We start from the raw sequence: 27959 nt of genomic DNA, 5'->3' as shown, positions 1-27959 counted from the left end.
CCTCAGCTGTTACCAACCAACGGTTAACGGACACATACCGCTGTTCAGACGGACCATGTGCTGACCGGAGCGGACGCACGCACGCACGCACGCATACACACACGAACACGCGCACAGACAGTTGATATGCGGACAGTAGTGAGAGCAGCCGTGCTGCTGTTATGGTTGTGGCTGATGTGGGGACCTGCTGCTGTGCACACGGTAAGACAACACACTACACACACTACACTGTACACACGCACGCACGCACGCAGGCACACACACACACACACACACACACACACACACACACACACACACACACACACACACAGCATAGTCACTTCTTCTCTTTCTCTGTATATGTGCACGTGCGCCCGTGCGTATTTGCGCGTGCACCCCGACCCATGCGTAAAGTGGTGTCCGGTTTGTGTGTGTGTGTGTGTGTGTGTGTGTGTGTGTGTGTGTGTGTGTGTGTGTGTGTGTGTGTGTGTCTGTGTGTGTGTGTGTGTGTGTGCGTGTGTCTTCAGGGTTGCCAACATTGGACAGTCAGAATTCAGGAGATTTTGTGTGAATTCAGGAGATTTTTGTGATTGTTTTTGGGGGGGGGGGGGGGCACGGAACTCCTCAAATGGGGGTCTGGACTGGAGGTACCCCCCTGAAACCTTTTAATAGAGTAAATGTAGGCCTATTCTCCTGTGTTCTGGTGAATTTTGATATTTTTTATAATTGTATTATTGCTTGCTTTACTGGCATTGGAAAATTATGGGTACAATTTCAGCAATTAAAACTCAAAAAAGTCGGTGTACTGAATTTGATTTGATATTAAACTGAAGCAATGTAAGACCCATTCTGTACTAATATTCACTATCTACTGTATAAGTGAATATATCTGTGTGATTCCATGCACAGGCCACACCCCTTAGAGGGGGGGGGGGGTCTGTGGGTCCTCCCCCAGAAATGATTGAGCATAGTAGTAGATGTAATTTCCTGTGTTTTGGTGAATTTTTGGAGTTTGATACCAAATCCAGGTGAAATGACACGTGTTGCCACGGAAATCCCCCAATTCAGGAGAAATTCAGGAGAAATGACAATTCAGGAGCATGGCAGGAGATGGGGTCCAAATCCAGGAGACTCCTGCCGAAATTCAGGAGTGTTGGCAACCTTTGTGTGTGTGTGTGTGTGTGTGTGTGTGTGTGTGTGTGTGTGTGTGTGTGTGTGTGTGTGTGTGTGTGTGTGTGTGTGTGTGTGTGTGTGTGTGTGTGTGTGTGTGTGTGTGTGTGTGTGTGTGTGTGTGTGTGTGTGTGTGTGTGTGAGAGAGAGAGAGAGAGAGAGAGAGAGAGAGATAGGGAGTGAGTTCACATGTGGGTGACAGATATTTGAGCACAGAGAGAGAGAGAGAGAGAGAGAGAGAGAGAGAGAGAGTGTGCAAAAAAGGATGAAAGGAAGAGATGAAAGTGTGTGTGTGTGTGTGTGTGTGTGTGTGTGTGCGCGTGCGTGCGTGCGTGCGTGCGTGCGTGCGTGCGTGCGTGTTTCTCCACATCTGTATGAAATTAACTCATGGTGTACTTTCCCATTGGGTCTGTGCCGTCATGCCACGTTCATTTCTCCTTTATCAGCTGTGCTTAAAAAACACAGTTACTATCATAACCCATGAATACAGTAGACTACTATCATTACTGTATTATTACTACTACTGTATTATACTAGTTCCACAATGACTGTTATTACTGTTGTTGCTACTATCATTAATAGTACTGTCATTGCTACTGTCAGGCTCTACTATACAGCTTGTTGTTCTCTTTACAGATACTGTAGCGATGTGAGTGTGACTGTGAGGATAGGTGTCTGATAGTCCTTAACACAATTAGTGCCTCTTAATCTGAAAGTTGCTTGGTGCCTCGGTGCCACGCCGTTTCCTCCATAGGCCGCCGCTATTATTTTGAAGGGCTGGAAGGGGGTTGTTTTTGTTTTTTTGGATTATCACTTGACGGCAACAATTACGTCATCTAGTCACATGACAGTGTGGGACAAGAAGAGGAAGATGGCTGCGCCCTGCCTTGTGCCTTGTTTACATTTAGATCTGCTGCAAAATGTCTCAAAATGGCTATTTTGTTTAAATGAAGTTTCTTTATGGGCCTCTCCATTGACTTAACATTGAGGAGCTTCACTTCGCGTGCACGCCCAACGTGCGTTGTAAACAAATCGCCGACATTACCGATGCGGGCGGGACCGGAGCGACATTAAGTAAGTAATAATATCTTTACTGTATATACAGTAAGATTCACAGTCCTCACCGTCAACGGCGCCATGGTATTAACCCTTTCAATGACGGTGAGCGCCGTCAACAGCAGCAGAACAGTTAACTTACTTAACTAGTGGTGTAGTGGTGATGTCCTGGTTCACCCTTGAACCATGCAGTGTCCTGGAGGCAGAGGTGGGTGGGAGGGGTTGGAAATACTTCATGCCAGTCAGACAAGAAGACTGGAAATGGAAGCGACTCAACTCACAGGGCATATGTGGTCACAGTGCTCTACTGCAGTGTTTCTCAACCACTGGTCCTGGGGACCTTTGGTGTGCCCCTGAGAAGGGTCAAGTGTGCCCCTGAGAAGGGTCAAGTGTGCCCCTTGAAACTGCTTGAAAGCCAGTATTGTATTTATCATTTTAAAATGTATTTAAACTTGTGAAAACAGCCAATCTACAAGCACACAACGCCTCGTGGTGCGAGGCGTTGTGTGCTTGTAGATCTGCTGTTTTCACTACTGTTGTGCAACAGCCTTGTATGATGAAGCAGGGCTTTACTTTGCGAAGAAACGTACAAATTTGAATAGGGGGGGAGTCAGAACGCTCTTGCTGGTTGAGCCCTAACGTCCATTTTCGGCTCAAAACATGTACAAATCAATAAGGTGCTCACCGCATCGTCAAAACAGCTTTCTATCTACCGATGAGCCCACTCGTCGGCATGTGTTAGTCCATATGTTTCCAATAAATTAATGTTTACTCAAACTTCTCAGACTCTCATCGCTTTCCGAGATGTTGGGTAAAAATGGCCGAACATATCACGTGACGTTGAACGCTGTCGCTATTTGCTCATACTAGGACATGACGTTTTTGTATGCAGAAGTAGTCCTGCGTTCTGTAGTTCTGAAGGCGGAAGCATTCCGAATTTCTGACGAGGAAACGCGAGTCTTGGAGAAGTTTGAGTAAACATTAATTTATTTGAAACATATAGACTAACACATGCCGACGAGTGGGCACATCGGTAGATAGAAAACTGTTTCGACGATGCGGTGAGCACTTTATTGATTTGTACATGTTTTGAGACGAAAATGGACGTTAGGGCTCAACCAGCAAGAGCGTTCTGACTCCCCTTTATAACTCCTAGCTATGAGCAAAGGTCACAGCACAGTGACACATAGAGTGCGGTGGAGATATACCAAAGGGTGTGTTACAGTACATGTGGTAGGGTGTGTTAACGAACGCGCCCAGGAATAGACGTGTGGGTATATAAACTACTAGCTTTCCCAATATAGTGTCATGTAGTTAGATCAGTGGTTCCCAAACTTTTCAGGCCGAGACCTAACCTCCCATCACCAGACTTTCCTCCTCAGAGGAAAGCCTGGTATCCCACAACCTTAATTAGAATCGCCCCGTGTGTTTGTGTGTTTGTGTGTTTGTGTGTGTTTCCATCTGTAACTCCACGTTCAGCAGTTGTTCAATTGTCTAAAAAACATAATACAAAAATCAATAACGCATGTACCTTGCCCAACATCAACTTTATCACCTTCAAATGTGTCTCTACTTCTCATAATCCCCAAATGTTTAAAATATTTCCCCAAATTTTGGCCTGTAGGCGGCTTTGTCCTGTGATGCGATTTACATCACAAATGGGCGTCAACAAGCGTCTGTCTGCTTCACACCAAGGGGCTGTAGGCTAGTTAGTTTTAAACAGGCCGTGTGAATGTGATCCAGTCTAGGGCTAGATGGGGCCTAAACTAGCCATAAATCATAACTCTTGTAGAGGTCGCTTGACTCGCTTATATTGGGACGTTTACGCTCTGCAGGCCCCTATAGAGCAGGGGTTTTCAAAGTGGGTGACGGGGCACCCTGGGGTGCCCTGACGGCAGTCCAGGGGTGCCGCGAGATAATTTGATAATATTTGGAATTTATTTGGACACTTGAAAAAATATTTAGTATCATTTTAAACTTGAATTCCAAAGTTATTTTCAGTCAGTTCTAACCAAAATGGCTGTTATCTCAACGTTTTCCTCGCAACATAATCACTAAAATATCATCAGTGTCGGGCAGAAACCTCGTATCTCCAAGTTTCAAATGTGTACGTCTTTTGGTAAAGCAAAGCCCTGCTTCATCATACAAGACTGTCGCACAAAACTAGTGAAAACAGACGATCTACAAGCACATTTGGACAATGACAACAACGATGATATGCTATAAATATAAGGTGCTGGGAGTGAAAATGATAATGTAGGGGTGCCTCGGATTAAAAAAAAATATTTATGGGGTGCCCTGAGACAAAAAATCACACCCGTGTGAAGTGGAGCTGTGTGTGTGTGTGTGTGTGTGTGTGTGTGTGTGTGTGTGTGTGTGTGTGTGTGTGTGTGTGTGTGTGTGTGTGTGTGTAGATCATGTGTACCGATTTTTGTGACATTTGAAGAAAATATGTAGGAAAAGGAGCAAAAAGTGTGTTTTGGAGAAAATTCAAGATGGCGGAAAATCTATCCTGGCGCAAATGGGCGTGGCCTATATGGGGAGATGCGTCTTGACCCAAGGAATCCAGGGAAAAAAGAATTTTAATTTTCCGATCTACGGTTCAAGAGTTACGGGGCAAAACGTAAAGTGGGCCGTTATAGCGCCACCATGAGGCCGAGTGATGTAATTATTTTTCGATTCATTCTTAAAATCATTATGAATCTCCTCTCCGAGGTTTGAAACTGTAGCTCCTATGGTTTACGAGAGAAAAATACTTGAAAGTGATTTCTTGCATTGTCCCATTATAAGTCAATGGGGACAATTAAGCGTCGTTTTTTGCCGTTTACGTCGGCATGGTAAGGCGGATCGGAACGAAAGGTAATAGAACACCATTCCCGGCCGAGCCGCACATTTTGATGTATATATTGCGCGAGTGGCGTAAATGGTGCGGCACTAGTTACGCGCCGAAGTCAGGCTACATACAGACACACAGACAGACACACACACACACACAGACCCACACAGCCACGTATAGGGAGCTGCACACAGCTCCAAAAAGTTTGGGAACCCCTGCTATAGAGGGTATGTGCATGCATAAAGTGAACGACAAATCGAGTGGCAAAGTGAGTTTAACGTCATTTAACATCGTTTAATGCAATCAGACAGGACTTTTCTTTTTGGTTGTCTGGGCTGTCAAGGCCATTGAAGACCAGTGATTTGTGCTGTCATGACACAGTATACTTTATATCTATTGCAAACTGCTAAAAACTCTTCAAATCAATCAATCAAAGCCAGAAAGTAATTTTTTGCCACTCAGTAGGCGCTCCTGCATAACCTCCTGGTATGATGATGATGTCACGCGCAAACCCTCTTTTGTCACAGGGGGCCCTGCAGTGGCATCAGTTCAGAAAAAGCTAAGGTATGGCAACATGACTGGTGTCTTGCACGCACGCGAAAGAGCAACATGCATGATACATTTATTTTAAGAAGTACATTTTATTTTTTCTACGGTTTCTTGGGCTGGATATGGCAGCCTGGAACGGTTGATAAAGTGCAGCTAAACTTGGCATGTTAGTAAACGTGCCACAATTAACAATAATGCATTGTACCTGTGCAGCTGACCTGTGGAACCTGGGAATATACCATTTTGTCAAGATGGGGAGAATACAAGTGTGGAGAATATAATTATAATACCTTGTCAGAGTGACCATTTTGTTACATTTTGCATTTGTAGTTATTGTACTGTAATTTAACAACATAATGACCAGCACAGATAGACAAAGAGACATTCATGGATTTATATTTAAATCCATTTTATTTCCCCCCCCTGGACCCAGGGTATGGCAGCTGCATACCCCTGCCATACCCAATTGACGCCCCTGGGGCCCTGGCTGCAACCAGTGACCTTGGGTGCCAGGCTTGCTCTCTATGAGGCTCATGGACCACCTTAGCAAACAGTGTCCTGACAGACAGGCAGCGTTTCCACACAGTGTTGATTTCGTCGACTATGACGAAAAATGTTTGTCGACTGCGTTTTTGGAGCGGTGAAAGCGCTCCCAATAGACAGGTATGTCCGTGGGTATGTGGGTGGCTGGGTGGCTGGCTGGCTGGGTGGGTGGCTGGCTGGCCATGTCCGTAGCCTGGCAATACCTTGAGTGGCCACACACAACACACTAGTTAAAGGAGGGGCGCTGTTTTGTGCAGGCCAGGCACACTCACCACTCACTCACAGGCACAGTTTACTCACTCACTCACATAGGGTACAGCTGCTCAAATTCACCGCTCCACTTCGAACCGAGGTTTGATTTTTTTTTCACTGACGAAAACTAAATAAAAACTAAACACAAACTAAGCTGTGATGACTAAAACTAAGCCTAAATATATTGACAATTTCGTCAACAAAATAAAAACTAGACTAAAACGTTAGGGAGAAGAGAGTCGTTTTGGTTGCTCTCAGGTGTTGCGTGCTGAAAATAGCAGATCTACAAGCTCACAACGCGTCGCGCTGCGACGCGTTGTGAGCTTGTAGATCTGCTATTTCCAGCACACAACCAAGTGTAAAATCAGTTATTACGATGCCATCAAGGCCTGCCAAAAATACATTTCAGTTGACTAAATCAACTGTAGATTTAGTCGCCTAAAATCTTATGATATTCAGTCGACTAAAATTAGACTAAAACTAAAACCTTTCAGGTGACTAAATTATGACTAAAACTAAATTACATTGTATTCAAAAGACTATTAAAACTAAATCAAAATCTGCTGTCAAAAACAACACTGCTTTCCAGACAGTCGTGGTCCTCCCGTTGCTGCAGCCAGGACTGTGACAATCACAGGTGGTCCCCGCCGTCCAGACTGTGTAGGCCTGTCACAATTATGACATAACCGTCTAATCGCGATTATTTGACATAGTCGCGGTTATTTTGTCATAATCGCCATAATCGTTTCCATGTTGAGAAATGTTCATATATTTTCAAACATTTTCAAAAACGCGTTGTGAGCTTGTAGATCAGCTATTTCCACTATAAATGTTCTTTCTAGTATAAGTATAAAGTTGTCAAATATGTCACGTAATTTCTTGTTATGAGTCATATCTGCCATGTGCAACTTCAAAGCCTACAAGCCAAACAGAAATGTAACTTGGACTCCTCATGCATTGAAGGAAGCATGAGGTCAGTCCGTTGTCTCCCCAGGCGTGGCAGAGGGAGAGCAGAGCCCAGGATTACATAGGCAATTGGCACTGTGGGTGAAAAAATGGGTTACAAAATTGTGGGATAAAAATTTAGAAAAAAACAAACAAAAAAAATGTAATTGTCAACTACAAAAACACAAATAAATCATTAATCACAATTATTTGACTGACAGTTAATCGTCACAGAAAATGTCATAATCGTGACAGCCCTAACGGTATGGTGCCGTGCTCCCATCACCCCTCCGGCGGATATCACCAAAGCCACGGACCCGATTCACAATGGGCCTTTAAGCGCGTCAGCTGACCATGTCAATCAATACGGCCGTATAATGCGCTGGGACGAGAGCCAGGGCCGCAACAACCAACAAACCAGCAGCAGAGCTGTTCTTAAAGAATGACGTCAGCAGCAACTCTGAGCACAGAGCTGTTCTTAAAGAATGACGTCAGCAGCAACTCTGAGCACAGAACTGTTCTTAAAGAATGACGTCAGCAGCAACTCTGAGCACAGAACTGTTCTTAAAGAATGACGTCAGCAGCAGCAGTCCTGAGCACAGAGCTGTTCTTAAAGAATGATGTCAGCAGCAGCAGCAGTCCTGAGCACAGAGCTGTTCTTAAAGAATGACGTCAGCAGCAGATGACCCCATAGTGGGGTCATAACGCTGTGGAGAGATGGTCCGGGTGCCACTAAACCAATCATCAAGGACGACGATGATACACGAAAGAAGAAGAATTCCCAAACTTCTTCAGTTTGAGACCCAAATGTTAAAGTTGGTGGGACTTCAAATTAGGGCATTAACGAAAAAGTCGACAAGTCGACTGAGTCGACTTCATTACACAAGTCGACTCCCACCAGAGAAAGTCGAAAGTCGAAGTTAAAAAAATATATATCCTTTGTATTTTTTTCTATCATTATTTTTGCTCCATGTGTGCGTCTGTACAGCATTCAAACAGTATGATTGCTTATTGTCAAGGACGGAATGATGCAATATTACAGTGCTACATTACATTTGGTATAACATGGTTCTATTGTGAAAATAGCCGATCTACATGCTCACAACGCCTCGCGATGTGAGGCGTTGTGAGCTTGTAGATCGGCTATTTTCACAATTTCTGCCTCTATATATTTGACAATTTGGACAATGTTTAACTTGTCATTTTAGACGTTTTAAAAAGTCCTTAAATTGTCACTTTAGAAATGTGCAGATACCCTCTATACACTTAAACTTTATGTTGGTTTGTTTACTGTTGAGTGAGAAAACAATGTTGCACATTAAGTTAATCATCTGGGGAACCCCCAAAATAATTGGGGGGTCGTGTGTGATGTGATGACGTCATCAAACGATAAAGTCGACTTCAATTCAACTTTTCGAGTCGACTTGTCGTTAATGCCCTACTTCAAATATGACATTATGAATGAATCACTTGAATCACTTAAAGGAGCTATAGTCAACTTTTTCTCTTGAAAAACGGATGCAAAAATAAAAATAATGTTTCGAAAATATTTTATAAAAAAAGATAAGCTTCATATAATATGTGTTTCTATTCAAAAATGACCACAAAAAGCGTAAAATAATAATCAAATAATCATTTTGTCCGTTGTCAGGCCGACACCTTGTTTACATCCTAGTCTATCTAGTCACAAAATGTAAATATTGAGTGTAAAAAAATAAAAGAGCTCCAGATCTTGACTATTGCAGCTTTAAGACAGGTGTATTTAATAGTGAAAATAGCCAATCTACAAGCTCATTGAGATCAGACACGTTGTGAGCTTGTAGATCTGCTAATTTCACTTTATTAAAGGTCTTTATATCCTTTTCTGAAATTCTTTCGAAAAGTATTTAAATAATCTTTTTCTTTTTCAAAATCTTTTCAAATAACATATATTTTTAAATTGAATATTACGTCTGCCGTATAAGGAAGGGCTGCGATGGCAAGCAGGTTTATCTATCGAGCACTGATCCATGTCTGGTTACCGTAGCGGACTGCTGTAGCCATCATTGCCCAGGACGGTAAACAGCTGCAGAGGATTGTGAAGAGAGCAGCTAAAATCATCTGCACAGAATTGCCACATGTCCATACAATCTAGACTCAGAACATCATTAAAGATAGCAGCCATCCCGCCCATTCCCTGTTCTCACTCCTCCCATCCAAGAAACGTTACCAGAGCATCAAATCGCACGCCACTCGTTTCAGTAATAGTTTTTTTGCCCAGGCAGTCAACGAAGGGCTGAAAGTGAAACATAGGTAAACATGGGGCACTGTACGCATTTTTAAACTGTACACTGGTTACACTGTATGGTATTGTTGTTGTTGGGACTTGTCTTGTGTGGCCTGTATGGTATGTGACCATGTCTTTGTGTAATAAGGCTGAGAGTGCTCCTGGCACAAGCATTTCATATTTTCATTGTATCTGTACTTGTGTGGATATGTGTGACAATAAACCTGAACCTGAACCTGAACCAAGGCCTAGACTTATTGAATGCTTTAACCAGTGAATATATATGTCACGGTTTGTTAGAGAAACAGGACGGTCGAGAAACGGAGCACTCGTGGTGCCGCACGGGGCGGAGCAAGCGGTCGCCACAACAACGTCCTGTCGTCCTCCAGGCGGAGCCGCTCGATTGTCCACGACATTGCAAGCGGCGCGAAGGCTAGCGGACCTTGGTCCTGCTCTTCGCCCCCGAGCGCCGCAGGCGCGAGTGGCCGCGAAGAGCGGGCCAGGGCGCGCCGCGCGAGTTACGAAGCCGTGGTGAATGCAATCGTTATATTTATGCCCAGGCCGTAAGGCCTGGGCAAGCCCACGATAAACGCCCTGTCCAAGTGACTACAATGGAGCTAATGGCTAAGCTAGGCTAGGCTAGGCTAGGCTAGTAAATAAAGAAAGAGAGTCGCAAACGAGTGACGTCAGCGCCTTCACTATTGAATGGCTGCGTCGCCATCTGGTGGTGATTAGTGTGTGGTGAACGACAAAACAAGCACTCTTACTCTTACCGTCCTGAGTTACCCAAACATACTGTAACATATACATATATACAGATATACAAGCTCGCAGCGCGGCACCAAGTGCCGCGGTGCGAGCTTGTAGATCTGCTATTTTTGAAAGATCGTGAAAATTAGAATTTTGATCAGATTCTATAAGTGTCTCTTGAATCCTTCTAAGGTTTTTTTTTAAAAAAACGTACGTTTCTATGTCAGCAATCTGGCCAGTCAACGTCAAAGAAAAGGTCCTTTTCACTTAACTGGAGCTCAGTTAGTCTGTTCTTGAGAGACTAATATTTCAGTGGTGCTCAAACCTTTTCATGTGAAGGACTCCCAAAATGATATGTATTTGGCCACGGACCCCCATCTCAAAATATTTAGTTCCAGGGAGGGACCCCCCAGAAGCAAAATTTGAGTTACAAACGTTTGCTTTGAAAATACATATATTCAAAGATTTGCACACATTTTCACGACTTTTTCAAAAATAGCAGATCTACAAGCTCACAGCGCGGCACTCGGTGCTGCGCTGTAAGCTTGTATATCTGCTATTTTTCCACTGGTTAAAGCATTCAATAATTCTACATTGTCTCCGTGCTGCAGGTGCCTGGCTCCAGTGTGTCTCCAGTAGAGGTGCTGCAGGTGCCTGGCTCCAGTGTGTCTCCAGTAGAGGTGCTGCAGGTGCCTGGCTCCAGTGGGGTGTCTCCAGTAGAGGTGTTCAGTTTGGTCCATCCTGTCTCTGGGTTGAAGCTGAGCAGAACCAGGCGGTACGCTGTCAACCCGCTGGGCCACCGCTGGCAACACCACAACATCACTTACAGGTAACCATGACAACCGAAAGACACACACACACCACAACATCGCTTAGGCGCCGTACAAACATGTGCGAGAGCTATCGTGTCCGTGTCGTTTGAGAATGAGGGGGGGAGGGTGGGTCCAATTCATTCTCAGTGAAGGTCACGTGGTTTTTTGTCTCTTGCAAATCTCTTGCCCAAAAGACAGCCTTCGGTTGAGCAAGAGACACGGCAACGACATGAAACCACGTGACTTACATAGAGAATGAATTGGACCTCCCCCTCCTCTCCTCATTCTCAAACGATACGGAGAAGATGTCTCGCGCTTATGTGTGATTGCGGCCTTTCAGATAACCATGACAACCAAAAGATACACACCACAACATCACTTACAGGTAACCATGACAACTGAAAGATACAGGTACAACACCCAACATCACTTACAGGTAACCATTGTAACCACTGCCGAGAGTCACATTATATTTTCTTTATATTTTTTATTTCAATTATGATGACTTTCATTTTCCATTTGTGTGATCATTTATGTTCTAAGTATGTTCAAAGAGAAGTTATTATCATGTTTATATGTGCATTTCTGGTCCACCTAGATGCACGCGCAGGTCGGTACCAAATGAGCCAATGAAACCAGCACGGGTTTGGGGATTGTTGGGAATTGATTACATGATACAGTCACCTGTGCATTTAGTCTCAATGTTTGTAAACAAGAAATGTGTCTATGGGATGGCTGATATTCCATTGCTGGGAGTGACCTGGCAATGACTGAGACCCCACCCAACAATCACCCCATCAGGCAGGACTGATTGGGGTGTGAACAGAACACTATGGTGTTTGCTGCACCTGGGCACCCGAGGGCTGTCAGACCAGTTTGGGACACAGCAGATGAGCAAGAGGAGCTTTTCCCAAGTTTTTGCTTTCCTGAAGACAATATTGAGGTTTATGGACAACGGCGCCGGAGCCGGGGTTTTTTGGACTGTTCTGCCACCCCACTTTTCAGGCTCGACCCTTTTTTTTTTTTTTTTTTCTGTATTTTTTCTCCCCAATCGGCGCTGTAGTCCCAACGTTGCATTGTGTTGCTTGAGGTTGCCGCGACCGGCGACCCTCTAGACATGCTAATTGCTTCCAATACACAAAGTATCTGTGCCAAACATGTTAAACCGGTTCTAATTGTCCGCCCGTGTTGAATTGACGGCACATGTAGGCTTCATTGGTGTAAAGTAACTGAGTACATTTACTCGAGTAGGCTATTTTTATTCCACTACAATCTTTTGAAAACAGTTAGATACTTTGCAAATTTCGATTATCAGGCTATAAAGGCATACATAACCACTTCAGCCCTACATTTAGGCCATTTGAAAATACAAGCTCACAATAGCCTATTGCTTAATCTGCTCAAATATTTGTATCTACAGATGGTAGGCTACATTTGTGAAATTACTTGACTATAGGCTACGTTTTCTTTATACAGCCTACATTTTGATACCAAAACGTCATTACTCAAGCCAAGGCTTACATTTTGAAAATGGGATTTCTAAAAGAGTATTTCTACTTTTACTTAAGGAAAACATGTGAGTACTTTTTTCATCACTGACGGCCTTGCTGATCGATCGTGCGATCGGTTTGCTCACTCTCAGTGCAATGCAGCAGCAGAGCAGTTGAGTTCTGACTTCATTTAACTTTCACTATAGGCTATACAGTAGCCTAAGCTGGAATTTTCCTTACTTTATTAACTTAAAAATGTATAATTTATTTTCTTGAAAATACATTGAGCGCAGAGCCCTCATTTTCAATGATGCAGAGATTGCAGAAGGCATATAGGCTTATAATTAATATTGAAATAAGAACAGCAGGATAACAAGTAGACTATTGTGACATTTACATTTGAAAGTTGAATTAAATTCTTTATCCAGATCTTATAGGCCTACATTGTCACATTCAAGTGCTTATAGGCTAGTTACTTAACTAAAGTCCAAGCTGATGTGTACGTTTGATTACGGTCATGACGTCACCGGCTGGCCACGCCCACAATATCGTCCCCTCACTATTTTACGCCTGCCGGCGCCCCTGTTTATGGATAGTACTTTTGATGGCTATGGGAGACTACTGAAGAACATTGGATCTTTTGGATTTCACTGTTCCATGGATGAGTGAACCGTTCTGTGGAGGATTATTATACAGACCTTGAATCTGAGATCAAGAGGTGGTAAGAAGGGAATTGCCATCCCCACCACATAGACTGAGTTACTTTTGTTTCTTTTTGGACCTTTAAGTTGAATTATCGATAGTGCCTGGACACTTAGGCTGAATGAGCTTCCTTTAGTTGAACCCTTTTGAGGACTTATTTGATTTTGAGTAAGTGAACGGTTTCTTATTTGAAGCTTTATTTGTTTGATTATTTATTTCATTCATTAATTTCAGCTATTTTGCTAATGCCCTTTTGGATTTATTCTATATTGACCCACCACCTCCCTCATTTATTGCTATAGCTAATGCCACAATTAATATTGTAGCAACCGTTATACCATGACAATAGAAAGATACAGGTACAACACCCAACATCACTTACAGGTAACCATGACGATAGAAAGATACAACACCCTACACCACAACTAGCCGCAAATTGCAACACTAGATTTTTTTTAAATCAGTTGAATGTCTATGGTGGATTTTTATGAAACAAACACTTTGCAGATACATGCATTGGCTGCCTATGCCTATGGGAGGTATTGCAACCCTAGATTCATCCGATTTAAAACAAATCTAGTGTTGCAATTTGCGGCTACACCATAACATCACTTATAGGTAACCATGACAAAAGAAAGATGCTCGCATTGTGAGGCGTTGTGAGCATGTAGGTCAGTTATAAACATTGTGGAATGTTTGCACTCACTGATCTTTTTCATTTAAATCTCAACCACTCTGATTTAACATTACCCTTATAAGGTTGGATCTTTCTTTTGTAGAAGCTCCAAAACAGCCCAAAACAAACTAATTAGGGTCCTGCTTAACCTTCCCTATCAGACTCACCTCACCGCTACTCACCAGTTAAGAGTGGGGTGGCTCAGAGTAGATGACAGAGTACAGCAACTTGCAATGGGCCTGGTGTACAAGATACACTACACCACTAAGATACCCATGTACCTGGCAAAATACTTTATACAACACCAGAGGCAGCGCCACAGATCACGTTCAACCCAAAGTCAACTCAAACAAATGGTCAAACTCGTTCTTCTGCTATACCACCAAAATGTGGAACGCCCTACCGAAGGCCTTAAAGGAGTGTGGTTCCCTAGCATCCTTTAAAATCGCCCTGAAAAACCACTACAGGCGGAAGCCATTCGCAACTGGCAATAACAAACCTAGCCCAGCCTCCCCTGACCCTTCTCTGTATTTACCTACTGTATATATTTTTTGCACTGTTTATTTTATTTTTATTTACTTTTTTTGAAGCGGTGAAAACCGCTTCCTATGAGTGGCTTTGTGTGTCCCACGCCCATATATGGTCATTTTAGTCCAGAATGAACAGGCTTTTTCAAAAACACAATGTATGTCACCTCATGTCCATATATGGTCACTCCAGGCCAGAATGAACAGGTTTTTCTGTCCCGTACGTGCAGAATATCAGTCCAGAATGAATAGGCTTTTTCAAAAAGCAAAATGTGTGTCCCATGTCCATATATGGTCATTTCAGTTCAGAATGAATAGGCTTTATCTGTCCTCTCCAGACAATTCTATACTAAGATTCACCGCTTCACTTCGAACCGAGGTTTGATTTTTTTTACTATATCTACTGCATAGTACTTTGTTCTATCCATCTGTCATTCAATGTTATATGAGATACTTAAATGGTTTCCTATGGAAATAAGCTTAGTCTTTTCTACGATCTCCTTTTAGTTGACTGTGTACCAGTGAGCTTAGTCTTTTCTAGGATCTCCTTTTAGTGACCTTGTATCAGTGAACTGTACCGTCATGAAACTTTTCCTATGCAAACTACTAATAAAGTCAATCAATCAATGTTTTTAGGCTGTACTGCTTTGATTGCTAGATGGTTTTGAAGGCTTGCAACAACCTCACAAATGATGTCTGTCTGTGTGTCGTGTCTGTCTGTCTATCTGTCTGTGCGAGTGTGCGTGCGTGTCTGTGTGTGTGTGCGTGCGTGTGTGTGTGTGTGTGTGTGTGTCTGTGTGCGTGCGTGCGTCCATGCGTGTGTGTGTGTCCGTCAGGATCACCAAGTTCCCCAACACCCTGAACCAGGACGACACCAGGAAAGCCATCAGCATCGCCTTCACTAAATGGAGCGACGTTTCACCTTTAACCTTCTCTGAGCTCACCGGCCCCAACGCCACCGCTGACATCACTATCGGTGAGACTCCCTGACCCCTGAACCTTGACCCTTGATTTAGGGTAGATCTAGAAAGAATGTGCAGTCCGTTTTTGAAGCGGTGAAAACCGCTTCCAACGAATGGCTTTGTGTGTATCACGCCCATATATGGTCATTTCAGTCCAGAATGAACAGGCTTTTTCAAAAACAGAATGTCCGTTTAATTACCATATATGGTGATGTCAGTCCAGAATGAACAGGGTTTTTCAAAAACACAAAGTATGTTACCTTATGTCCATATATGGTCACTCCAGGCCAGAATGAACAGGTTTTTCCTGTCCCACAGAATGTCCGTTTAATTACCATATATGGTGATCTCAGTCCAGAATGAACAGGGTTTTTCAAAAACACAAAGTATGTTACCTTATGTCCATATATGGTCACTCCAGGCCAGAATGAACAGGTTTTTCCTGTCCCGTACGTGTAAAATATCAGTCCAGAATGAATAGGCTTTTTCAAAAGGCAAAATGTGTGGTGTCCCTCCCGGTTTGAGGATTGGTCAAGCTTCACATGATAATTTGGCCTTCAGGGTTTATCTGTCTTGTACATGCAGTATCTATTGCAGATTATCAAAACAGATGAAAAATACATTCAGAATACAGGTTTTATCTGTCCACCGCTTCACTTCGAACCGAGGTTTGATTTTTACTAAGTATAGCAGATCTTCTTTGGGGTTTTGTTTTTGTGTATATATGATGTGATGTATATATTGTTTTGTATGTAAAAATAAAAATAAACATATTGTTTAAAATAAAATAAAAAAAGTATAGCAGATCTAAGTGGCAGCGACTGAAGCCATATGGATACATTCCACACATTTATCAAAGGTATTCTGCACAGCACCCCTGGACTAGCCTGGCGGGGCCTGACGTCATACTGCGTTCACTCACTCGTTCCTATTTTCTGATCGGGGCCAATCAGTGACTGCTGTCCGCACAACAAACGTAGTCTTCCTGACAACAAGTGAAAAGCTTTCCCTGATTGGTCCATGTGTAGATGGTGACGTAGATGCATGCTGCAGCATTTTCAAAACAACAATGGCCGCCCTCGCGATGCAACAAGTGTAACAGTTAACGCTCTAACCATAAAACAAGCAATAAGTGCAGTTATTTCAGAGTTGGAATCAATTACAACAATTAAAAAGGAACAGGAGTATGTGCTAGGGGAGTTCATCGGCCGAAAAGACGTGTTTGTTTGCCGTTCTTCCGACTGGCTGAGAGATGTTTTGCTACGCTGATTGGTTAGAGGAGTCTGTCTGTCAAGGCAAGTACTCCCGCCCACTTTTCAAGCTGCCAATAGGCAGAAGGCCAGGCGTTATACTGGGGAAGGAATGAGTGAATGAACGCAGTATGACATCAGGCCCCGCCAGGCTACCCCTGGACTTGTGTCACAGCACCCCAATCCACTTTGAGAAACCCTGCCATAGTTGGTCAAAACTGTCGTACTGCCGAGTATACTGTAAATGCTTTAATCATGTGTGCTCACAATGGCTATATTTCGCACGTGTACCTGGCGTACGGCAAAGGCCTTCAACTAGGCTTTATTGACTTTAGTGTGTGTGTGTGTGTGTGTGTGTGTGTGTGTGTGTGTGTGTGTGTGTGTGTGTGTGTGTGTGTGTGTGTGTGTGCAGGTTTCTACACGTTCAACCACACAGACTGCTGGTTCTCTCCGCTCCACCCGTGTTTCGACGGCCTGAACGGGGAGCTGGCCCACGCCTTCCTGCCCCCTAGAGGAGAGATCCACTTTGACAACCATGAGTTCTGGATCCTGGGGAAGTCCCGCTTCAGCTGGAGACAAGGTACCTGTCTGTCTGTCTGTCTGTCTGTCTGTCTGTCTGTCTGTCTGTCTGTCTGCATGTTACAACAACAGTGTGGAGTTTGCATGTTCTCCCCGTGTCTCCTAGGGTTGATACCCTCACAAAAAAATGCAGTAATCCTGGTCTCTATACTGCCTCCCCCTGGCCAGCCGGGGCGCTTGATGGAGGGGAAAGTAACTGGTTGGAATAACGTGTTCCTTCCACGCGCTACGTCCATCCCGGGGAAATCCCCCCTGTCAGGTGAAAAGAAACAACTTGGACCACTCATGCATTGAAGGAAGCATGAGGTCAGTCCGTTGTCTCCCCAGGCGCGGCAGAGGGAGAGCAGAGCCCAGGATTACATAGGCAATTGGCACTGGGTGAAAAATGGGTTGCAAAATCGTGGGATAAAAATTATAAAAAAAAAAAACAACAACAGTGCGCAGTGCGCAGCTTAGCGAGAGAAAGAGAGAGAGACTTCTAAAAGGGCCTTTTGGTGGAAATATTGAAAATAGCAGACCTCCAAAGCGTTGTGAGCTTGGAGGTCGGCTATTTTCGGTGCTTGATACCACACTGAACTAAGCATAATCAAATCAATGCGGAGATGTGACGTAACGGCATGGATTTCTACACAGAGAGGGCAATTCTTTCAACATAAGATGCTGCATTCAAGTTCAGGAGAGTTTGGACAAGGCAATTCTCTTGAATGCTGCCTTCAGGTATGGCATGGAAAGAGGGGCATTTGCATTTCTTTCACCGTAGTAAAAACTGCATTAATGGTTGGAGAGGGCACCTTTCTTTAGGATAAAAGAGAAGGGGCTCAAGCCCCCTTCGGTGTCTATGTGTGCATGTAGAGGTGGGCGATATGGTGATGAATATCGTTGAGACGATACTATGTCTCCAGGATATGCCTTTTAAGAGATATCACATTGTGATAAAATGAGGGAGCCTTTTTCCTGTTGAATTGTTAAAACAGAGATTCATTGTAGAATTCAATTTAAACCAGCATTTTTGTCTAAATGAGTAGTTCTCAAACTTTAACTCCCCTTAACTCTGAAATGGACCCTTACGGGTCCATTTGGTTTCATTTGTAAACTGTCAGAGTTACATACTTTTAAGGATCAATTTATACCTCCCAACCCAGAGAGTCCCTGGAATCGACTTTGAGGACCATTGGTCTAAATGGTCTCCTTTTTCTTTTAGTTTTAGTTTTTAGTTCCTTGTACTGTAGGTGGTTGCACAGTAATTAACTTGGAAAATAACCATGAAAAGAATCGTGATACGATTGTGTATCGTGATACAGCTTGGGGAAATATTGTGATATTGTATTTTTCCATATGGCCCACCCCTGTGTGCACGTGCCTGGTCTGATGCCTTGGATTATCTTCTTTTGGAACACTTGGACAGTAAGAAAAAGAACAAAGCTTATGCACGCCGCCTTCTCATTTAATACAATACAGCCACATCTCTTAATTAAGAGGTTGTCGGACCTTAATGTCCATCCCCTTATCAGGTGGTATTATTCCTTTTTAACTGGACGTACACAAAATGAGCCCTGAGCCCAGAACCTTGAGTACTGGAGCACCTCAGGGCTGCGTTAGCTCACCTGTCCTCTTTGTACACAAACGAATGCAGAAGTGGTAACCCCAATAATTACATTATTAAATTCTCGAATGATACTCCCATATTAGCCCTACTAGATAAGGATAGGGACTTAGCTGACTATCTTTTAGAGGTACAGAGGTTTGTAAAATGGTGTGATGACAACCACTTGGTTCTCAGCGTTAAGAAGACACATGGTGTTCTATCCTATGAGTGTTGGTGACCACAGGCCTGTGGTCATTCATGACTCAACCATCTCACAAGTCTCCTTATACCAGTAAGACTCCCTAATCGGGAGATAAGCGACCGTTGGTCGCTTATCTCCACAAATAGGCCAAAAGTTTGTTTTACCAATTATTACACTCTATGTGAACATTTACATCAACAAATCCCAAGTACTATGCAGAACGACCCATTTCAAGTTTTTAATGTACAACAATATTTAGAAAATAGGTCTACAAGCTGACAGTCCTCGTCCCTTATATTCCCATAGGTTATATGGAGATCTCAGTGTTTGTCAGTCCTTGTTCATTTATGCCCATATATGGACATCTCTATATCTACTGTAACAGTCCTTGTCCCTTTATGCCCATATATGGAGATCTCTTAACTGTAAGTCCTTGTCCCTTTTATGCCCATATATGGATATTCCTGATGTCATCAGTATATGAACATATATGGGCTTTCTGATATGCCCATATATGGAGATCTCTTAACTGTAAGCCCTTGTCCCTTTTATGCCCATATATGGATATCCCTGATGTCATCCGTATATGCCCATATATGGGCTTTCTAATATGCCCATATATGGAGATCTCTGTATCTCCATATATGGGTATAAAAGGATACTTCAGGTCTGACATCAGGTTTGTTTATATTGGGTTGCTAGGTTTGACATCACAAACTCTATGGGCCATCTGACCTAGAAATCTATATTTGGGCATAGATGACTCATCGTGACCTCATCACACGTCGACCGCACGTGTGACGTGCGGTCGACCGCACGTGTGACCGACGGACGGCCGGTGGAGGTTTTCATACCAGTAAGACTCCCTAATCGGGAGATAAGCGACCGTTGGTCGCTTATCTCCACAAATAGGCCAAAAGTTTGTTTTACCAATTATTACACTCTATGTGAACATTTACATCAACAAATCCCAAGTACTATGCAGAACGACCCATTTCAAGTTTTTAATGTACAACAATATTTAGAAAATAGGTCTACAAGCTGACAGTCCTCGTCCCTTATATTCCCATAGGTTATATGGAGATCTCAGTGTTTGTCAGTCCTTGTTCATTTATGCCCATATATGGACATCTCTATATCTACTGTAACAGTCCTTGTCCCTTTATGCCCATATATGGAGATCTCTTAACTGTAAGTCCTTGTCCCTTTTATGCCCATATATGGATATTCCTGATGTCATCAGTATATGAACATATATGGGCTTTCTGATATGCCCATATATGGAGATCTCTTAACTGTAAGCCCTTGTCCCTTTTATGCCCATATATGGATATCCCTGATGTCATCCGTATATGCCCATATATGGGCTTTCTAATATGCCCATATATGGAGATCTCTGTATCTCCATATATGGGTATAAAAGGATACTTCAGGTCTGACATCAGGTTTGTTTATATTGGGTTGCTAGGTTTGACATCACAAACTCTATGGGCCATCTGACCTAGAAATCTATATTTGGGCATAGATGACTCATCGTGACCTCATCACACGTCGACCGCACGTGTGACGTGCGGTCGACCGCACGTGTGACCGACGGACGGCCGGTGGAGGTTTTCATACTAAACTGCGACCTTACGGTCGCAACTAAACTGCGACCTTACGGTCGCAATAAATACTTGGGTATTTTATTGACAACTCACTTACATGGAACACACATGGATAGTCTCTGTAGTAAACTACAGCAAAGACTACACTTCCTCCGCCGTCTGAGGGTTCACGGTGTTGACCAAAAGTTTATGTGAGTGTTCTATCGAGCGGTACCTTACCTTACCCTATGTGATGTGTGCTCTCTCTCCTCCAGGCGTGTGGCTGAACGACCTGGTGCAGGTGGCAGCCCATGAGATCGGCCACGCGCTGGGCCTGTGGCACAGCAGGGACCCCCAGGCGCTCATGCACCCCAACGCCACCTACACGGGCCAGAGGAACATCGCCCAGGACGACGTCTGGGGCATCCAGAGGCTCTACGGTCTGTTCATATGATCACCATAATCAAAATACCCCCAACATCCATTATCCTGATGGGGCGGAACATTTGCCGAAAAAAATAGCAGATCTACAAGCTCACAACGCGCCGCGTTGCGACGCGTTGTGAGCTTGTAGATCGGCAATTTTTTGGCAAAGAGATTTGGTAGAGAGTGAAAAAAAAAGACTATCAGGTATGTTATTTCCAGGTCTGTTTTACTAATAGAGGTTAAGTGGTACTGGATATGCAGCTAGGGAAATAAAAGGTGAATTGATCCCAGTTTATGATGGTAATTTCACAATACATTTTAATCTCAATGATGCGATTATCATGAAGAGGCTGCAGTCTGTCTCACACCTCTTCTAAACCGATTTGTTTCAAACTGTCCATACGACCCTCCCTATGTTCCCTCCGTTATCAAATAAACACGTCTAATCCATCATTTCTGACATTTAGTCCATCATATTTGACATGGCCTGACTGTGCTCATAACCAAGGCTGTGCTGACAACCCAAGGGCATCTTGACCTGCACTTTCAGTCTGTATTTCTTGGGCCTCATTCAGTCGTCCCTTAAAAACTCTGCTGGGCCTTTTATTATTGGGCTTAACAACACAGACTGTTGGACAGGATCTAATGTCATATTGACTGTTCCCAGAACACTGGGGGAACAGAAGCTGGCCCCCAGAAAACTTCCTAGCTTCAGTCTGGGACTGGGAGCTCCTGGACAGAGGCGCCTTTCCATTAAAAAAACTAGAGGGTGGCATAAAGTGACCACTTAAACCAGATATTTAAAGAAAACAAGCGTCTATAAGTGTCAATCTAAAATCTGATTAATCTACACCAGGGGTCTTCAACGTTTTCAGGCCAAGGACCCCTTAGTAGAGAGAGAGATCAAGCAGGGACCCCCCACAACCTGTTCATAGATTCCATATAGTTTCATTGTTTGACAGCACAATCATCAGTGTATTTTGGATTCATGTCAATTTGTGTTTTCCGATATTTAACCACTTGAACCATCATTACCTAATAAACTTTCACTCTGTACTTGGTGTGCTCTTTTTTTCCCCTCTACACCAAACCTATTTGCTGAAAATAGCCGATCTACAAGCTCACAACGCCTCGCAGCGCAAGGCGTTTTGAGCTTTGAGTTTTGAGATCTGCTATTTCTGGCTAAAGTTCTCAGAATCTGGACACTAGGGTTCAAGTGGTTAATATAAAAAAGGAGAAAAAAGGTTTCTATCACACAAAGATTTGGAGGACCCCCTGTTGTAAATCTGAGGACCCCCTAGGGGTCCCGGACTCCCTGTTGAAGACCCCTGATCAACACAAAACTGCTGGAGGTGGAGGACATTTTTTTCTTCTTTTTTTAAAGATATGTTTTGGGGGCTTTTATGCCTTTATTGATAGGACAGTAGACTGACAGGAAGTGGGGAGAGACATGGGGAGTGACACGCAGCAAAGGTAGTCGGGATTGGGAATCAAACCAGCGACACGCAGTCAGGCTACACTGAGCCTGTGTGGTATGCGCCTGGACCGGTAGGCCAGTGGGCATGTGCCTAGAGGAAATATTTTTATGTTCCTCTGGAACCCCAAATGAGGCCCCTGCCTTATGATGCTGATACTGTGTAAATACAACTACTGATGCCTATCTGGACACATCATCAGTGATGTGTTCCTGAGATCATAGGGCGTTTCGGGTCTTTCCCAAATGAGGCCTCTGCTTATGATGCTGATAGAAATATTAGAAATATTACATTACTGGTATCTTCATTATGACACGGTGGCGCGTTCGTTAGCGCTGTCGCCTCACAGCTAGAAGGTCCTGGGTTCGATTCCCGCTGTGGGCGCTGGGGGTAAAGAATTCTGCCATGGCTAAGTGAGGGAAGGAGAGTTATGTGATGGACAGTAAATATGTGACTAGAGTGAGGGATTAAACAGACTAATGTGATTATTACATACTGTGGTTCTCTGTCCCTTTTTAGAGGTTAATACATTCAACCGCTGTCCCTGTCACATTAAAGAATGAATAGTATGAATAACTGTGTGTGTGTGTGTGTGTGTGTGTGTGTGTGTGTGTGTGTGTGTGTGTGTGTGTGTGTGTGTGTGTGTGTGTGTGTGTGTGTGTGTGTGTGTGTGTGTGTGTGTGTGTGTGTGTGTGTGTGTGTGTGTGTGTGTGTGTGTGAGAGAGATCAAAATATATCTCTTCCATCTTCAGGTCCTCCATCATGCTATATAAGCATTCTACTGTGAAGCCGGGCATGTTTAGCCTGTGTAATGATGATTCTGTGTTCTCTAACATCTCAGCCAACACCCCTGATGTCATTGTTGTTAATGAAACCCACAGGGAGGTGTTTATTCTCCAGGTCGGCTGTACCTTTGATTACAGCTTAGAGGAAGCCTTCTTAACCAAAGTGTTAAAATATCATCATCTAGAGCAGACCATCTCACAGCTAGGCTACAGATGTAAACTTTTGGTTTTTATCTTTGGCAGCCTAGGGCACAAGTTGGTTGTGAGGGGCCTTCAAATGGCCGGTCTCTCCAAAAGGAAACAAACAGTTAGCAAGGTTCTGCTCTGTATCAGCTATTATAGGAAGTCGTTCCATTTGGAGGTGTTGTTATCTTTACCCTTGATATTTGTCTGCTGTGTTTGACATGTATGCCAACAGTATTGTATGTAACAATGTTCTGCCCTACACACACTTTGTAACTGGCTGTTTTCCTAATTATCTGACTGCACTGATACTGTTTACAGTATGTCCTTCGTACATTCTTGTACTTCTGCTTATGTGGACATAAATAAACTGTGTGTGTGTGTGTGTGTGTGTGTGTGTGTGTGTGTGTGTGTGTGTGTGTGTGTGTGTGTGTGTGTGTGTGTGTGTGTGTGTGTGTGTGTGTGTGTGTGTGTGTGTGTGCTCCAGGCTGTCTGGATAAGAAGCGGGTGTGTGAGCCCTGGGCTCGGCTGGGGTTCTGTGAGCGCAGGAAGAGTTTTATGAAGAAGAACTGTCCTCAGCGCTGTGACCTCTGCTACGGTTAGAACACCGTTACTTGTAACTGTGTTTGTCTGCTGTGTGAAATGTGTTCTGGGAGGTTGATATGGTGGACACTGTCACCAGCTGTGTACAGTTCGATTTGTGCGTCTTGTCGCATGCGGTGAAAAACTCATCACTCCTTTTATAACTCCTTTTGGGATCCGCAGCACCGATTCCGCACAGCATTACACACCAAATCCAATGTGTTTTATTCATGCAGCAAACGAAAAAAACGCAACTGTCCTGTGTGCAAAGGGCTAAAGGTCTTTGCACACTTTTTTCGTTGCGAAATGCGTTTTTCAGAGCAAGGAGAGAGAGAGAGAGAGATGGAGAGAGCAAGGGACCGAGTGGTGCGCGAAACAGGCAGCAGTGTGCAAACGTGACTGACATAACGTGTGGTTGATTTTTTTATTTGCGCACTCCGAAATTCACTCCGTTATTCGGCCCGAAAAACGCAGCAGTGTGAAACCACCTTTAATTCTATTTCTAGTACTATCCATCCATACCAGACAATCAGGGTTCTTTATCCATACCAGTATTTGCATAGAATCACATCTATCCAAAGCAAGATCTCTGGACATGATTCTGCAGTCTTTTCCCGGTGATACCGCACCCTCTGAGATCCTCTCCTCTATGGGCAGGGGTTTTCAAAGTGGGTGACGGGGCACCCTGGGGTGCCGCGACGGCAGTCCAGGGTGCCGCGAGATCATTTGATAATATTTGGAATTTATTTGGACACTTGAAAAAATATTTAGTATAATTTTAAACTTGAAGTACAAAGTTATTTTCAGTCAGTTCTAACCAAATGGCCATTATCTCGACGTTTTCCTCGCAACATAATCACAAACATATCATCACTGTCGGGCAGAAACCTCGTATCTCCAAGTTTCAAATGTGTACGTCTTTTGGTAAAGCAAAGCCCTGCTTCAACATACAAGACTGTCACACAAAACTAGTGAAAACAGCCGATCTACAAGCACACAACGCCCGTTGTACTAGTTTGTACTAGTTTAGTACATTTTATAGATGATAAATACAAAACGAACGGTTTTGGACATACAAGGTTTCCACCCGACAACGACGATATGCTATAAATATACGGTGCTGGGAGTGAAAATTATAATGTAGGGGTGCCTCGGATTAAAACAATATTTATGGGTGCCCTGAGACAAAAAAGTTTGGGAACCCCTGCTCTATGGTCAAGCTAAGATTCACTTTCAGCTTCCTCGCTGGTCAAAACAAATGTGAGCACATCAGTCAGTCCTGGCCTCACTCCACTGTCTGGCTCCTTGTCCGTCTCCTCTGTACCCAGTGGAAGTCCTACTGTAACTACACTGTCACACTCCAGCTAGAGCTCTGAGGTTTAGCTGTCCAGTTGCTGCTGGATGTGATTAGAACTAGGCTAAAAGAAAACTGCGTCTGAGTGTGTGTGACTGAGCCTTTGCAGTGATTGCCCCCCAGGCTCTAGATTAGAACATCCATCCATATTCGATTGGCTCAGAACCTGGGTTTTGAATCTTTATTGAAGACTTACTTTTTCTCCCTGATAATTGATTGATTGATTGATTGATATTTTTGTGTCTCTCATTTGATTGTGTAATGTTTTTGTGTCTCTCATTCGTTAATTTATTGGTATTTTTTAGTTTGTATTATTAACCTGCATAGCACTTTGATCGACCACAGTGCTTTCATGCTTTATGTTTTTTCCTTTGTTGTTCTTTAAAGGTTTGAGTTGATTTGACATAAGCCAGATGGATTCTGGGTGAAATGTTTCCATCTGTCTGTGGTCTGACTCCTATTTCCTGCTTCCTGTGACCATGTATGTACTTCCTGTCAGAACCCCTGGACGCGGTTGCCACGCCGACCCCTCCTCCGGACAACGTGAAGGTGAAGCTGGTCCCTCGGGGGAAGGTGGTGGGCTTCCGCTGTGGGACCAAAAACCCCCGAGTCCCGCCCAAAGTCAGGTCAGAACACAAACACATGTATACAATTCTAAACATGTTGCACAAAATCATAACTTTCAACAAATCAGTCCCAACGTGTCATAATTCTCGAAACTTTTATTTAAAAAAAACTCACAACACGTTGCAGCTTTGGGGTAGCTCCGACGAAATGGACAAGGAGCCATCGGAATTTAATTAAAGGGGTATTTCACTTTCAAAAAGACTTTTGGTCATTTTATAGTCTAATCAGGCTTTTGTGAATACCCTGAACAGATTTTAATTTGCTTTTTTCAATATTTATATATTTGATGTACATGTTATCCGGCCCTCCAGGCCCAGTGTCTCTCCCCATACACACCCATTGTAACTTCAAACTCCATTTTAACCATTATTTTTTCTGGTGACTCATACTACCCTCCTAATACGTGAGCACGCCGTGTTTTTTCAATAACGTTTTTCAGTTATTTTTAATAATTCTTTGGGAAAATGGAAAAATGTAATACAATAAAACGTTATTAAAGATGTATGAAAAAAGTTATTGAAAAAACACGGCCTACTCACGTATTAGGAGGGTAGTATGAGTCACCAGAAAAAATAATGGGTGTTTTTAATGAATCTATCATGGTTAAAATAGAGTTTGAAGTTACAATGGGTGTGTGTGTGGAGGCCTCCTGCAGGAGGAGGGTCTGATAACATTTACATCAAATATCTAAATATTGAATGAAGCAAATTAAAATCTGTTCAGGGTGTTCATAAAAGCCTGATTAGATGATAAAATTACCAAAAGTTTTTTTGAAAGTGAAATATCCCTTTAACTATAGCCTAAGCAAAGTACAGTAGCTCTGGATAAGGACCAGACTGTAAATATTAAAGTCAATTTCAGACTTTCTATCTAAGGGACATTCAAGCTAGAAGAACTCCATGAAACACTGGATTGCATTTCAATAAACTTCACTCCTACTAACGAAATAATGAAAATATTAGATTATTTATTATACACATAGAGCTCTTCACAGGTTCAAAATGATGGACCCAAACCTTAACACATCTGCTGCCGTTGTCATATGAGCTCGTCAATGAAAGGGTTAATACCATGACGCCGTTGACGGGTCACCTCGTCACTGTTACTGTAAATACATTAAAAGTATTATTACTTACTGTACGTCGCTCTGGTCCCGCCCGCATCGGTAATGTCCGCGATTTGTTTACAACGAACGTTGGGCGTGCACGCGAAGTGAAGCTCCTCCATAGCAAATCCATTGAGAGACGCATAAAGAAACTTCATTTACTCAAAAAGAGACATTTTGATCCCATGGCTGGCGTGTTTACAGTACAAACTGCACTCGGCTGGGCGCGGCCAGATTACTTTCCTGGGCCCACACTGTCATGTGACTAGATGGGCTAAACGTTGAAGTAAAGTGCTAATCCATCGGCGCAAAAACAACCCCGCCTGGCCCTTCAAAATAATAGCGGTGGCCTATGGAGGAAGCGGCGCAGCAACAAAGAAAATTCATCCCTTCAAAGTAAGAGGCAGCAGAAGTGTTAATGGACTCCTACAAGTGTGTGTGTGTGTGTGTGTGTGTGTGTGTGTGTGTGTGTGTGTGTGTGTGTGTGTGTGTGTGTGTGTGTGTAGTTGGTATAAGGACGGTGAGAGGTTGCTGGTTTCAGTCCCGGGTCACATCATACTGAAGGACAGGGACCTGCGCGTCCTCGCCAACCACTTCAACGAGGGCGTCTACACCTGCCGCGTCCATCGCCGCGGGAACCTGGTCTCGGCCAACTCCTGGGCCATCCGGCTGAAACCGGACCCGCACACGCACAACAGCTGA

At 43.5% G+C, this 27959-nt stretch overlaps 1 protein-coding gene across 1 annotated transcript; it reads left to right on the top strand.

Annotated features, from left to right (window-relative positions):
• Window positions 1-126: 126 nt before the first annotated feature.
• Window positions 127-27959, top strand: mmp23bb (matrix metallopeptidase 23bb; the record flags this gene model as incomplete). The annotated part of the gene is made up of 8 exons (XM_080731143.1): window positions 127-201; window positions 10961-11178; window positions 15393-15532; window positions 17181-17348; window positions 20996-21160; window positions 24077-24187; window positions 26025-26151; window positions 27764-27959. The coding sequence occupies 8 exons, from the start codon at window positions 127-129 to the stop codon at window positions 27957-27959; spliced, it is 1200 nt and encodes a 399-aa protein (XP_080587269.1).

Source organism: Nannobrachium achirus (genome assembly GCF_963921795.1).
Source record: "Nannobrachium achirus genome assembly, chromosome: 8".
In the NCBI taxonomy this organism is placed as follows: Eukaryota; Metazoa; Chordata; class Actinopteri; order Myctophiformes; family Myctophidae; genus Nannobrachium; species Nannobrachium achirus.
Note: the sequence above shows the minus strand (reverse complement) of the source record. Positions and strands in the feature narration are given on the sequence as shown.